Source organism: Vulpes vulpes, chromosome 2 (assembly GCF_048418805.1).
Source record: "Vulpes vulpes isolate BD-2025 chromosome 2, VulVul3, whole genome shotgun sequence".
Taxonomy (NCBI): Eukaryota; Metazoa; Chordata; class Mammalia; order Carnivora; family Canidae; genus Vulpes; species Vulpes vulpes.
Window position 1 is genome coordinate 153,645,042 of NC_132781.1, and position 15,617 is coordinate 153,660,658.

Genomic DNA, 15,617 nt, shown 5'->3' on the forward strand with positions numbered 1-15,617 from the left:
TCGATCCCCAGGACCCTGACATCATGACTTGAGCCAAAGGCAGATGCTTAACTGACTGAGCTACCCAGGTGCCCCAGAACCACAGCTCTTGACAGACTGAGTTTGCATGTTTGACCTCACCACCTGAAAGAATAGGGGTGTTTGGGGGTCATCCCCTAGTCACCACACCTACCTCAAGCTGCACTGTGAAAAATCCTAGAGGGAGGCTCCTAGGCCGTGAGGAAGTACCCAAATGAGAAATTCTCATCAGAAAGACATTGAAAGATTTGAGGAGGGCATAGTCCTCAAAAGTCAGGGATAATGAGTGAAGTGGGGGCAGGTAAGTACTAGGCAGATGAAAACAATAGATGTGTACTACAAGTAGGCAAGTAGAAATCAGTACTGGGTTTATAAAAAAATACTTTTATTCCTTTTGTGGTTCAAGGTACATTCATATATGTTGTCTTATTGGGTCCTCCTGACTCCCCCATGGGGAAGTGGGTAGAGTCTCAGTAGTAGTGCCAACTCCAGTGTATTGTTAGGTGAGCTGCTCGGTGGTTGCTGAGTCTTTCTCAGGATGAGGAGCCCACAGTGCTTGCTGAGATAGAGGTGGGCATACTATCCCTGCATCCTTCCTTGGCTCTGTTGGAGAGTTAGACTCTTGTTGGGTGGTTGTGTCACATTCTAGCTCCCACCACCATTGTCTCTGTTGCAGGTGTATCAGAGGGTAAGCGAGTGTACTCGGGTGTTGAGGATCCTGCAAGAGGTCACTGCTGGGCAGATTGTTCTCAACATCTTGCCTGATGGGTTGGATCTGACGACTTTGAAGGTATGGTAGCAATTGGGATGACCTGGAGCACATGGATTCATCAGGACTTTTTTGGTTACAAATCATAGAAACCTAACTCATTAGCTTAAACCGAAAGACAATTTATTGCCTCAAATAAGTCGGAAGACCAAAGGCTTCAGGCCAATCCAGGGTCTCAGACATTGTCATCAAAGCTCTGGCACTCCCTCTTCCTTCTTCTGGCTCAGTTCCAACTCTGTGTGTGTGCGCTCCCTTCTTACCATATTCTCTCCATTAGGCAAGAAAGATGGTTGCTGGCAGCCCAGGACTGTATTTCCACTCTCTCCAAATGTAAAAGGAAAAGAGACTCTGTTGGCTTTCACTAGTCTGGGAAAGCTGTGGCCCTGCTTGGGTTACATGTCCCTTCTGGACCCATCACTGTATCAGAGGGACAGGGTATTCTGATTGGCCTGCCTATGTTCTACACACACTTTTGAGTCAGGGGAGCCTGAGCATCAGGAACTGGCATCCCAAAAGGTCCACATGGAGAAAGGAAAGATGGTTTGTTCCCCAAAGGAAGGTGTGTTAGGCAACAAACAACCTGTGTCTGTAGCAGGCTAATTCCTAACTTGGAGAGAATCCTAAAATTCCTCCCAGGAGGGTAGAAACTGTCCCAGCTATGGGATTTGATACCCACGAAGAGACATTCCCAACCCCCTGATCTTTTCCACCTAATTTCAAAAGTAGCTCAGGCTCTATTTAGAGAACCAAGAAATCACACAAAAATGTGAAGAAAAAAGTTTTTTACATTTTGATGTTCGTCCTTCCAGTTCCTTTAAAGTGTTCAACACATACGTATATGTTTTTAAAAACAATAATGTGATCACTTTAATACAAGCTGTTTTGTTGCTCTTTTTTTTCACTTAGCATAAAGTCTGAATGGTTAATATTTTTCTATGGCATGACTTTTAGTAGCCATGTCATATTCCATTGCATGAATGAGAATGGTATGTGTATGTGTACATTTATATACACAAATATTTATAAAATAGCAATTACTACTCTCTGAGTACCATGATAAGAGTACCTCATACAAACTTACAGCAAGCACTATTAGCTCTCTACATAGAAAGAAACGAAGGATCAAAGAGGCTAAGTATCTACCCAAGGTCACATAGCTAAGTAAGTGGTAGTCAGACTTCAAACTGGGACTTTTTGTTCCCAAAGCCTATGCCGTATGCCCCAAAGCCTTGTTAGAAAATGCCTTTTAAAGGCTCTGGTCGAATTGAGGCCATCCAGGGCAAAGTACCTGCCTGGATGGCCAGTTGGGAAGGCAGACATCTAAAGCACTTTAACAGCTATTTGCTGTGTGCCACCAGCTCCCAGCAGACAAGCAGGGTCCCAGGCACTGAAGTGCAAGGCTGCATGCCTGGGATCCTGAGGCAAGCATTGGGCAGGCAGGAGTTTAGTTGGATTATTTTATTTTGGAGAAATATAGGATAAAAACAGCTCTAAGAACATTTTCACCTCTCAGATTAAGATCAGAAAATTGGTTATTCACTCCTGTTGGCAAAGCTATGGGAAAGTAGATATTCTGCTGTGTTGCCCATGAGAGTCCAGATTACCACATGCAGGGCAATATGGCAATAGCTATCAACAGTACAAATGTGCATATTCTTTGACCCAGCAATGTGCAGTTCTGGGAATTTATTCTATAGATATCTGTACACGTGCAACATGATATATGTATAAGGTTATTCATTCCTCTGTTGTCTTTCACAGCAAAAGATTGGTAGTATCCTAAGTGTTCTTCAGTAAGGGAAGTGGTTTAATAGATTATGAAACAATGGACGTAATCGTTTTGATAATGCTAATTGCTGTAACTCATAAGTTCCAAATCTCAGTAGTTTAACACAGTAGAAATTTACTTCTCTCCCACATAAAGTTGAAAATGGATGCTCCTCTGCAAGGAGTGACTCAGGGATCCAGGCTCCTTCCAGCTTATAGTTCTACCTTCTTCTACTTGTGAAACCCAACTCCACTGTGTGCATTAAGCCAGGAGTGGGGAAAGGTGTGGAGGTTTATACGAAACACTCTCTATGGGCCAGGCCCTGGAAGTGGAGATCTTGCTTTCACACTCATTCTGTTGGCTAGAACTCAGTTCCAAGGGCACATCCAACTGCTGAGAAACAGAGTCTAGCTGTATGTCCAGAAAGAAGAGAGACAGATTTGGTGATTAACCAGCTGTCTACGCCATGGGGAAACCAGATGTAACTGTAAAGAAGGATAAGGAAGGTCTTTATGTAAACTAATATTATTATTCACAAAGGTAAGTTTTGTGTAAAAAGTGGACGTGTAGATTCACATTTACCTGTCTGTGCATAAGTAAGCTCTGCAAAGACACTGAAGAAACTTACCCATTTGGGGGTAGGTGTTGGGCAGCTGTGTGGAAAGGGAATGTGGTACGTGGGTGACTTCACTATATACTCCCAATTTTCAAGGTATATAAATATATTGGCCTATTAAAAAAAAGCTGAAGCGGCCATCAACCAAGTTGTTGGTCTGAAGATAACTAAGCAAATGGGGAGAATTTAGATACAGAGTCTTAGGATAGAAATTGGGGAGAGCACAGGTTCAGGGCAGACACTGGGCCACAAAGGCAGAGAGATTTCCCTGGAGCCCTTCAGCAGGTGGCTGCAGTGGCTTCTTATATAACCGTGCCCTGAAGGCTTCTGGGGACAACTAGAAATAGCTACTTGCAAAGCATGGAGGAACAAGCAGACTCACTCTGCTGGATCAAAGTCAGAACAGATACCCAGAGGAAGTAGAACCAGAGTTTGTTTTTGCATGAGCGGCCTTGCTTCAGTGGAAAGTGGACAGGCAGCATGAGCTTCCCATTCTGTCTTTGACTTGGTGTCTCTGTCACCCTGTTGGAGCAACTGTAAGACAGGGATCTAGAGATAGGAGACAGTTCTTGTTCCCAGTGTGCTCTGACATGGATGGCTCTGTATGGAATCACATCATTTAGACCTATTCATTTATTCATAGATATTTGGATGTCTCCCCTCGTCCAGGTATTACAGGTGGTATGATTACAAAAACAGAGATGAAAAACATAGTTTTCAGAATTCCTGACTGCAGAAAGTTGTTCAGCCTGGGGAGCAAGAGGTTCTTACTATGCAGGCAGGAGCTCACCCGCTGTATTGTGCTTCTGCATCATTGTCTCACTCTTTGCCTCTTGCCTCTGAATTCCTGAAAGAGCAGTCATGCATTTCTGATTTGGTTCAGTTCTCTGCTTTCCTCAGGGCAGCATCAACATGAGCTGTGTGGCTGTGATGGGACATTCATTTGGCGGGGCTACAGCTCTATTGGCTTTGGCCAAGGAGACCCAGTTTCGGTGAGTGTCCCAACGATGCTTATGTGAGCTCTGCACACCATTCATTCATCTAGTAAATATTTGTCACACAAGTGTTATGTGGCAGGCACTGGTTTGGGAGCTAGGGATTCCATGGTGAACAAGAAAACAAGGTCTCTGATTTCATGGAGTTACGTTATTTTGGGAGGAGACAGGCTAGTGAACAACTAGCAGCCAAATCCCCAGCACTCAGGTTCAGGGAAGAAAATAAACTAGGCTGATATACTGGAGTAATTGGAGGTTTCTTTAAGAAAATGACATAAGCCAAGGCTTATGAAGAAGCCAACCATAACAAGGTCTAGGGAAAGATCATTCTGGGCCGAGGGAACAGCTAATGCAAAAGCCCTGAGGTAGAAAGAAACTTGCTTTTTCAGTGTGGGAGAGGCACAGTGAGTGAGGGGGAAGTGGTTCAAGATATGGTCAGAGAGATAACATGGGCTAGATCACATGGCCTTTTGGCCAGAGTAAGAGAGTTCAATTTTATTCCAGTATGATGGGAAACCACCAAAGGATTTTAAGCAGAAAAAAATCCTTTTTTTAAAGTTTTTATTTATTCATTTATCTAATTGCTACGCCCAGCATGGAACTCAAACTCATGACCCTGAGATCAAGAGTCACATGCTCCTCTAACTGAGCCAGGCAGGTGCCTCGAGAAAAGTCTTATTTACAGTTTAAAAGATCCCTCAAGGGGGCACTTGGGTAGCTCAGTGGGTTAAGTGCCTGACTTGATCTCAGCCCAAATCTTGATCCTCAGGGTCATGAGTTCAGGCCCTGCATTGGGCTCCACACTGGACAGGGAGCCTACTAAAAAAAAAAAAAAAGAAATTAAAAAAACAAATAAAAGATCCCTCTGGCTACTGTATGAAGAGTGGCTTGTAGCAGGACAAGACTGAAAAACAGGAGGCTACTTAGAGGAAGGCTATCTCAGTCAAGGGCAGAGGTGATGGATTTGCATTAGGATGGAGAGAGAGGAATTGAGTCATGATATGTTTTAGAATTTTCAGGACTTGGTGACTTATAAGGTGAAGGAAAGAGAGGAGTCAGGTTTTTCCTTTTGGTAAGGAGATGCTTGTCTTTTATTGAGGTGAAGAATGGAGGAACCCTGGGTGGGGGAGAGGTGCTAATCTTGGGGCCTTAGTTTTGCCCCAGGAGACAGATTACTGCTTGACACACTGGCCATGTGTTTGATCTGTGACCTCCCGTCCACACATGCTGTGGTCTCACATAGCTCCTTATGTAGTCAGGGCACTAAGCTCTGTTTTGTTCCCTTTTCTGTTCTGTCTCCCCTTCTAAACTGGGAGCTCCTTAAAATCAAGAACCGTGTCACTTATCCCTGTATCCACAGCACAGGGCTAAGCACATAGTAGGTACTCAATGAATGTTGAATGAATAAAATGCCTTCTGAGCAACCTAAGTCAGCTGCCTGAGAGTAGACCCAGGAGAAGGTCTGATCCTTGCTGTCAGTGAGTTTGAGATCTAAAAGGATCGGGAGTACGTGGCTTGCTCTGTCAGTAGAGCATCCGACTCTTGATATCAGAGTTGTGAGTTCAAGCCCCATGTTGGACGTGGAGCCTACCTTTAAAATAATAATAATTAATTAGTTAATTAATTAAAATATAGAATGATCTTTGGTGACAGATAAAAGTGATCTCTATCCAAGATCCTAACTGAAGGGCCTGGGCTCTGGTAACCCCTTCTTGACTTTCTGAGCCTTTGTCCCACAGAAGGGAAGAGCCCTGGCACTTCCCCCACTGGCCTAACTATTTTTGCCTGGATTTCTGTATGGCAGTTCCAATTGTCTGGTTCTGTCACAGGTGTGCTGTGGCTCTGGATGCTTGGATGTTTCCCCTGGAACATGACTTTTACCCCAAAGCCAGAGGCCCTGTGTTCTTTATCAATGCTGAGAAATTCCAAACAGTGGAGAGTGTCAACTTGATGAAGAAGATATGTGCTCAACATGAACAGTCCAGAATCATAACTGTGCTGTGAGTAAGCCCCAGGATCATCACCCCCAGTGTCCTCTCCATTTGTTACTCAGCAGTGGCTCTCTTAATTTCTTCTAAATTATCTGTAAGTTCTACCCATTAGTTCGATACTTAAATTCTTCCTGAGGTGCAAAGTCTTAATTCCTTTAGGATTTCATATCTGTCCTTCTCTGCCATGACTTGATGACAGAATTTACCTGTTGCTTTCTGGGAAAAGGGTATTGTGGAGATTGTAAATTGGAGAGAGAAAGTATGGGTCTGGATGGACTCCAGAGATCCATAACCTCATTTGGGAATTTTATTTGAAGAGTGTAAATATAATAGACTCTTTTTTTTTTTTAAGATTTTATTTATTTATTCATGAGACACACACACACACACACACACACACACAGAGGCAGAGACACAGGCAGAGGGAGAAGCAGGTTCCCTGCAGGGAGCCCGATGTGGGACTCGATCCCGGGCCTCCAGGATCACACCTGGACTGAAGGCGGCACTAAACTGCTGAGCCACCTGGGCTGCCCTATAATAGACTCTTGACATTCACAAGATAGACTTTTGGAGACCTTGAATACCTCAATTCAAATTATCTTCCTTAAACCATCAGTATTCTGCCCAAGATAAACCATATTCTCTTCACTTCCATTCCTAGCACTAACAGATGGGAGTCGTTTATCACAGAAAGAAAATTTTGAGTGATCTTCAGATAAGTACTGTAATTTGGAAGTGCACAGAGTTCAGGCCTAGGGCTAAAGGCTCACTGACAAGTCTGTGACTTTCTTCTGCCCTACACTCGAGCTTGGCAGAGCCGAGCAACACATGTGTTAAGGATCCCAGGTCCTATTTCAGCAAAACAAGTAACTATATGTCAAGGACTTTTGGAATCACCTCTGGTAGTTGAAATGCTAAATCCAAAGCCCTGGAATGCTAGGAGTCTTCTCCAGTAGTCAGTACTTCTTCCCTTGCTCATCTTGGCTAGGCTCACTTCCTTAGCGCCAGCCCTCCCCTGACCTTTTGATCTCTTGGCAGCAGAGGACTGCTTGACAGTTTCCCCAGGCCACTCAGATTGAGAGTAATGCTGACCTCTGGAGGGAAGGGAGATGAGAACAGCTGGGAAGGAGTACCCAAGGGTGATTTAACTATTAGCAGTGTATTACTTCTTTTTTTTTTTTTTTATAATATTTTATTTGAATTCAATTTACCAACATATAGTATAACTTCTTAACCTGAGCACTGGATACTCAAGTATCCATTACATTATTCTTTACACTTTTTCATGTGCCTTAAACAATACATTTTTTTTAAAAAGTCAGTTTATCTGCAGGATACCAACCAAATGTTAGCATTTAGATTTCTTCCCTCATTGAATTAAGTAGTAAATTTAGTTGTAATAGTCCAAAATGAACCTAGTGAGAATTGCACTTTTGAATTAAATGTATTTGATATCAAAGAACTTAAATTCTAATCCAGAAACCCATCTTTTATAAATAAGTGTTTGCCCTTACTTTTCTGATTACTTAGGTACAGGCAGGTGATTCCTTTTCCTGTTTACTTTGTGGTACAGTTCTGAAGAAGAAGGAGCTGATGTTTTGTGAATGTTCAGAAGTCACCAGGAAAAAGCCATGGTGCAGTAGTTGATAACACAGAGGAATGGCAGGTGTGACAGGTCCCTCCTCCTCGCCCTGTGTCTGCCCCCCTCCAGCTAACTCAGCCTTTCTCTGCACTGTGAGACGTTGTGCTCTAGGGGTTGAGGCAGCTTTGAAGCTAGGCACACCTGCATTGTGATGAAAATTAAGTGAGCTAATGCATGCAAAGCCCCTTGTACATGGTAGGTGCTTAGCAAATATTTGTGTGCCCTGGCCTCCACACCCTGATCAGTCATTCTCAGTCATTCGTTTCTCTTTTCCTCTAGAGGTTCTGTTCATCGGAGTCAAACTGATTTTGCTTTTGTGGCTGGTAACTGGATTGGTAAATTCTTCTCCACTCAAACCCGTGGGAGCTTGGACCCCTATGAAGGTCAAGAGATTATGGTGAGGGCCATGTTGGCCTTCCTGCAGAAGCACCTTGGTAAGGAGAGGACTGGAGTTTGTGGGGAACCTTGGGGGCCCCTTAGATTTTCCTACTAGTGGCCTATACTACCACTTGGGGGTCCCTTAGATTTCCTATTAGTGGCCTATACTACTACCATGTCCCAGATCAGGAAGATTTATGGCAAAAGGAAAGCCTGAATAAAGGAGAGAATTGCATAGAGTTGTAGAAAGAACACTTAGCTGAAAGTTTGGAGACGCTGACTCTGTCTCTTACTACCCAAATGACCTTAGCTGATTCATTTAACTTACGAGTCTCGGTTTCTTCAGTGTAAATGGAACTTTCACCTCTCTCCCTCCTCCATTACCTTCATCCTAACTCCTTGCCACTCACCTCATCTGTACCATAGAGCAGGTTATGATGATAAATGGGCTAAATTTGTAGAAGTGCTTTAAACAAAATAAAGCGTGGAAAGCTTATGGCTAGCGTCATACATCACAGACCAGCTAAATGGCAAGGTCTGTAGAGGTCTTTGGTCTAGCCTTCTACCCAGAGCAGATCTCCTCTTCCTTCTTCCCTACCACACTATCAAGCAGCATGGAGTGTGCTGCTATGAGGGTTAGCCCTGTCTGCTTCTCTGTTTTAAGAATGATATTCTAATTAGGCCTTTTCCGTTACAAAGACTAGAGATTCACTCATTTACCTTGAGATAAAAAGGAGAGTTTGTTTTTGAAAGTATATCCGCTATGTGGGAAGTGAAGTTACAGGAACCAAGATAACTTACAGGACTGATCTCTCTCTCTCTCTCTCTACCTCTCTCCCTCTCTCCTCTCTCGTGGGCTCCATCTCTGTGTCTCTTCCTCTCATGACATCTCTGTATCTCTTGCCTCTGGTCTGTATTTTTCTTCTTCTCTACTCTAGTTTTTCTCTTGGTGCTAGCATCTGCTTATTCATAGTTACTGGTTCCCTATTGCTTCAGTTGGCTCAAACCACTCATGGATTGGTCTCTCTACCTTGTGGCATCCTTTCATCTCTGATTCCCACTGCTCGTGGCTATATTCTCTTGGATTTCCCAAAATTCCCAAGAGAGACAACTTTCTTCTCCCAGCCCACCTTTACCTAGCAACACATTGTAGGCCACTGCCCAACCTAGGCCCAGGGCTCTCTTGACCAGATGTCCCTTTCTGACCCAGCCAGCATGGCAGAGGCTACCATTGTTTGCCCCAGACTGATCCCTTGGCAGTGTTGGGTATAGTGCAGTTTCCTTCAGAAGGGGACCAGGCTGCCTTGAGTTTTGAAGGTCACTTAGCTCTAGCCCAAGACCAAGATCTGATTCTTTCTAATTCTCTGCATGTCCTGATTGTCCTGAGGGGACAAGAACTCCCCAAGGAGGTCTCAGACCCCTTGCACGTGGCAGCTCTTTGGATACTCCCACTGGGGCAGTTCTCCATATTGCCATTTATTATCCCCTCTGGATACACTCTTTGTCAGGGTGCTTCTTGAGATGTAGTGCCCTGACTTGGACATTACGTACTAGCGGTGGTATAGCAAGATTGTCACCTCTGTGCTCTGGACACCAGCCTCTTAGTTGCATGGCCTGAGTGCATTAACAGTTCCAAAATTGCCTAACAAATTTGGTTTGGAGTCAGTTTACTTTTAAAATATATTTGTTTTAGTATTAATGTATTGACTATTTTAACCTAAATTTGCATTTTGTATGCCTGTTCATTTCATCTTGCTCATTGTGAGCCTTTCTGCCAGCCTGGATTTAGAGACTAGGGTTACTAGAGGCTTTAGAGCATCACCCCGTCACCTCGTAGGAGAGGAATGGATCCGTGACTCTAGACTTCATTGGGGACTGACTACATGGTCCTCGGCCCACTTGCTCTGTTAACTATTGGCATCATGTCATTAGGTAAGAGCTAAAGATGACAGGGGAGCCCACCATGGCATGATGAGGCGGGCTGCCTTTAGTAGCAATTCTGTTGAGCTAATATACTCATTGCTGGAGACCAGCAGAGGAGGAGATGAAAAGCCCCCGGTCGGAGGCTCTCATGTAACCAGGCAAGAAGAGATGAGACAGTCTGAAAAGGCAAAGACTTTCCTCTTGGGGCAGTTAGCTTGGCAAAAGGAAGCATTTTGGTGGCCACATGGTACATTATCACCTGGGAAACTAAGATGGATTGTAGTGAGCTGTACCTCTCACCACTCCTAAAAATACCTCTGAGAGCATATCTGCCACTGACCCAGGGAAGTTCTTTCTTTTCTATTAAAGAGATTGGCGCTTCTGTAGGCACCTTCTGTCTATCTGTCCTCTCTTCTGATCTCTCTTCTCCTTTCTCTGCAGACTTCTGACACCTTCCCCTCCCCTGTCTCTCAGCTGATGAACTTCACCTCCCTTGTCACTGGAAGGTGGAAAGAGTCAGTACTTCCTCAAAATCCTAGTGCCTCATCTGCCCACCTTTGTGAAGGTACTTAGCCCCGCATCTGCTTACTGTTTCCCAGTCAGTTGTCTAAGGCCAGCCCTTCTACCCTCTTCCATGGACTCAAGCTGATTGTGCCAGCAATTTTTTCCTCTTTATCTTCAGTCATCAATTTGTCTCTTTCTACTTGGTGAGTTTCACCCTGAAATTTCTCTTAAAAGACCCCTCTCTTGACCCCACTTTCCCTTCTAGTTATCACCCCATTTGTTCCTCCTAACAGCAAAACTTCTCAAAAGAAGGTCCATCTTTCCTTTCTCTGTTCTTCTCCTTACATTCTCTCTTAAACCCACTCCAGTCAGGCTTTTGCACCCCAGTTCCCCATGAAAACTGCTTCTGGCAGTGAGGCCTGTGACCCTCATAGGCCTCAAATCTGGTGGTGTGTTCTCATTCCTCATCTGCTGGGGCACTTAGCAGCTTCTGACAGTCAGTGACGCCCTCCTCTGTGAAACCCTGTGTTCACTTCTAGGACATCCCACTGTGGGTTTTCTCCCATCTTGACGTCTGCTCCTCCTCAGTCTACTTTACTGCTTCCAGTGCTCAGGGCTTAGACCTCTTCTCTATGCATACCCCCTGATGTCATCCATCCACTCTTGTGGCTTAAAACACTGTCTCAGGCTGCCCACTCCCTGCTATATATCTTCAGTTTGATCTGTCTCGTGAACATCAGATTTGTATAACCTACCACCAATGTTTCTCCTTCCAATAGATATCACCAACAAAACCCGATTCCGAATTATTCAAGCTGACATCATTCTTTTCTCTGCTCTCACATCCCCTTTCCAGTACCTCAGAAGTCCTCTTGGCTCTACCTTCAGACTACGTATGGAATCTCATCGCTTGTCCTCACCCCCACGACTGCTATCCTGTCCCAAGTTCTTTCTCACTGTCCTTGCCTCTCTACATGGTCTTTTCTTAATCGAGTGGCCAAAATGATCCTGATAGAAAGTAAATCAGATCTCTCATGCCTGTGTTCAGAGTTCTCTGGTAGCTCCTCATTTCTCTGAGTGTCAAAGCCAATGTCCAGTGTCCTGTGGGGCTGATATGATACACCCTCGGTCCCTCCTGCCCCTTTCTGCTGCTCCTCCCCAGGCCACCTTCAGTGTTGCTGTACGAGCCTCCAGCACTCCAGACATACCCCCTTCAGGGCCTTTTTACTGCTCTTCCCTCTGCCTGGGACACTATTCCATTTAGTCCCATGGGTTCTTTCCACTTCTGTAAGTCTTTGTGCAACTCTCACCTTAGTGAGGCCCACTCTGACCACCCTTTTTATTTTAGTTGATGTATTTATTTAAGTAATCTCTATACCCAGTTTGGGGCTAGAGCTCATGACCCTGAGATCAAGAGTTAGACTCTCTTGTAACCAAGCCAACCAGGTGCCCCTGACCACCCTTTTTAAAACATTGTACCCTCCCTTCTACCCCTCATCCCCATTTCCCAGGCACCACCACTGTTTCTCTTATGTGGCTCCATTTTTACCTGTAGTACTTATCACCTTTTCCCATCCTATATAATTTATTGTGTCTGTTGTTACCTCTGCCTCCTAGATTATGAGGTCTGTGAGGATAAGGGTGTCTATTTGTGTGTGGATATATTTTTAGCACCAAAACCAGATTGGCACATCATGGGTGTGCTTGATATCTCTTGAATTAATGAATATGTAGCACTAACTTGTTGAGGACCTATTCCATGCCAGGTTCTTGGCAGGGCACTGGGAATCCAAAGCTGGGGAAGAGTGGTCCCTGCCTTCTGTCCCAGCTTTTGTTTGTTTTGAACAAAAGCACCATTTGCCTGTTCAGCTGTGCTCTGCTCCCTCAGCCTGAGGCTTTGGACCCTTTTTGACTGTTCTTGCTGGATAGTTAGACCCATCTGCCTCTCATCCCAGGGCCTTCTCTTGAATCCTACCCAGTGTTACGCTGCTTCAGGATGCTGCTGTCTTGTTCTTTCCCTCCCTCCACTGAGGCGGCCCTGAATTTGCATCCACTGGCGAGCATGCGTAAGATCTCTTCCTTCCCGCCCAGCGGCTTCCCTGAGCTTGGAAGTAGGCTTTCCATTTTCTCACCCTTTTTGTTTTGTTTTGAAGATTTTGTTTATTTATTCATGAGAAACACACAGAGAGAGGCAGAGACCTAGGCAGAGAGAAAAGCAGGCTCCCTGTGGGGAGCCTGATGTGGGACTTGATCCCAGGACCCAGATCACTACCTGAGCTGAAGGCAGATGCTCAACCACTGAGCCACCCAGGCATCCCTTCCTACCCTTATTGACCCAGGTTTGAATTCTGTCTCTACTACTTCTCACCTGGACTGACTTTGTGTGAATTGAGTAGCATCTCTGAACCTCAGTTTTCTCAATGTAATAGGGCTAAAACAGGACTTACCACATAGGGATATTGTGAAAATTAAATGAAACAATGCATGTTTGGCACAGTCCCTAGGATGAATTACCCTTCAGTAAATGCTGCCTTCTGTTGTTATTATTGAGTTGTTACAGGTTAAGCAAGTCATTTATGTAGCATGTTTATAAAAGCACTCAATGAATGGTAGTTACCATACTGCGGTCACCATCATAACCACTTCTCTCTCTCTTTTTTTTTTTAAGATTTTATTTATTTATTCATGAGAGACACACAGAAAGAGGCAGAGACATAGGCAGAGGGAGAAGCAGGCTCCCTGTGGGGAGTCCGATGCAGGACTCCATCCCAAGACTCCGGGATCACAACCTGAGCTGAAGGCAGATGCTCAGCCACTCTGCCACCCAGGCATCCCCACCATCACAACCACCTTAACCAATCCTTTTAGTATCCCTCCTCTCTAGGATGACCCACCAAATCCATGGAAGCTACTCTTTGTTCTAACCTTACAAAGATTTCCCTAACCTTCCTGTTTTTTTTTCCCCCACTCAGACCTGAAAGAGGACTATGACCAATGGAACAGCCTCATTGAAGGCATCGGACCATCGCTTACCCCAGGGGCCCCACACCATCTGTCCAGCCTGTAGGCACAACCGGCCATTTGTGAAAGGTCACTGGGCTGAGTTACCATTTGGGGCCTGCACAGGGATACCTGTAGCCTCCTATCAAGAACTGGTTGAGATGACCCTTCTTCACAGTTTGAGAGGATGTAATCACACTGCTGATTGGATAACTGGATACTTTGATCTTGGACTTGTTGATTTTAAACTCATGCTGAGACTTGGATCACTTACTGATTGGCAAACTGGCTTTCTGGGAACTGAACCCTGATGGTGTGGGGAACAAGCAGTGGGGTAGAGTTGGGGTGGGGGGTTTCTTCAAACCCCAAACTGAGCACTGTTAACTCAGTGGCCTACTCCCTCCCCTTGAGCCAGTGTAGCTTCTGGCGTGGAAGAAATTAAACCAAAGGGTTGAAGTAAATTACCTACGTTCAAGACCTTTAGCCCAGCCTAGCACTGTCTCTTCCTACCTCTCAGCCTTCTCCCTCCCGAGGGCCACTTGGTAAGTTTGAGCACTTTTGGTAACTTTCTAGGATATGGACCACCATCAGATTTTCCATTTGTTTTTAAGCCTTCTTGTTGCAAGAAACATGGTCAGGCCTCAGACTTGTGAGCCCACAGAGGAGGCAGCAACATTGTCCTCACAGCATAAGGAGAGAAACGGAGGTCCAGAGTGGTATCGTAGAAGCTTGGATGCCATGGAGGTTTGCCAAAAGTGTATCTTGACAAGAGTCAACACAAGTTGGTGGAGGTGAAGAAGATAGATGAATGCCATTAAGTGGCCATTTGAATAAGCCCTCGCCACAAGAGGGAGGCAGTTTGGTAAGTTAAAATTCAGGCAGCCACCCCTAGAGATGTCTAGGAATACTTTGGTCTTGCCTCTTACATCAGATATCATGAGCCTCCAACTTGCTCAGAATCAGGGTACTATAGTTGTCTGTTTACCGGCTCTTAGGCCCTAGCCTCAAATGTAAGTCAAGATATAGGCTGAATTTCCATTCTGTTCCATTTATAATACGAATGATATTAATACTCATGTTTGCCTAATGTTATGTTGGAATATTTTCTTTATTTAATCTGCATTAGAGCAAGATGGCGAGCCATCTGGAAGTAACTTTTCCTTCTGTCTTTCTTTGTTCGCTTACCACTTATGCCCATGTGGAAAAAAAAAAAATTAAAAGGAAAGGAAATCTTCCTAGGGATCTAACTCAAAGCTATCCGAGAACATCAACCTGACACTCTCCTCTCCATTCCTCTAGACTTCATACCTCAGCCCAGGTAGGAGGCCCCAGACGAGGCAGGAGCAAAAGGGAAATGCATCTCTATACAGTAGATCCAAGGTCAGTGCCACCAAAGCAAGCTGGGACCATGTCTCCCATCTCTCAACAGCTATTCTTTCTAAGACATGAAACATCAGATCCACTGAGTCTGTGGACCTTGGGAATTCACCTTATAAATTCCGGTGAGATGGAACATAAGGAGAATATCATTCATTAAACTACTGGGCTCTCAAATTCTGTATCCTAGTTTTGTGTCCCAGCTCTACCACTACTAGCTGGGTAAATTTGAGCAAATCGTGTTCTCTTTCCATTCTTAGTTCCTGAATTTCTAAATTGGGAATCTGTATCATGAATTAAGAAGATTAAATGTAAGGATGTATGACCCATGAGTTATTGAAAAGTGTGTTCCCAGCTTTGCGAACATGTGAGATTTTTGTAGTTCTCTAATAGCTCTTTGTTTTCTGGCTTTATTGCTTTGTGGTCAAAGAAAATAACCCATGTAGTCTTCATCCTTCAAGATTTTTTGAAACGTGCTTTGGGGCCCAGTGTAAGGTCAGTTTTGTAAATATTCCATATATGATTTAAAAGACTGTATATTTTGAAGTTTTTGGCCTGACCCCTGTGGTCAGACTGCCAGCCATCACTCTTCATTGGCTTTTATTGTGCCAGCCCCTGGCAGCCCTCCCCATTCAC

At 44.5% G+C, this 15,617-nt stretch overlaps 1 protein-coding gene across 3 annotated transcripts in view; it reads left to right on the top strand.

The window, feature by feature from the left end:
- PAFAH2 (platelet activating factor acetylhydrolase 2) overlaps positions 1 to 15,306 on the top strand; it is a 30,314-nt gene extending 15,008 nt beyond the window's left edge. For all 3 annotated transcript variants that reach the window (XM_072750696.1, XM_026014409.2, XM_072750695.1), the window contains 5 exons: positions 695 to 808; positions 4,072 to 4,163; positions 5,996 to 6,166; positions 8,079 to 8,233; positions 13,577 to 15,306. In XM_072750696.1, coding sequence (XP_072606797.1) covers positions 695 to 808; positions 4,072 to 4,163; positions 5,996 to 6,166; positions 8,079 to 8,233; positions 13,577 to 13,671 — 627 coding nt within the window. In that variant the 3' untranslated portion in view covers positions 13,672 to 15,306. The remainder of the gene's footprint in view (positions 1 to 694; positions 809 to 4,071; positions 4,164 to 5,995; positions 6,167 to 8,078; positions 8,234 to 13,576) is intronic.
- Positions 15,307 to 15,617: the final 311 nt, after the last annotated feature.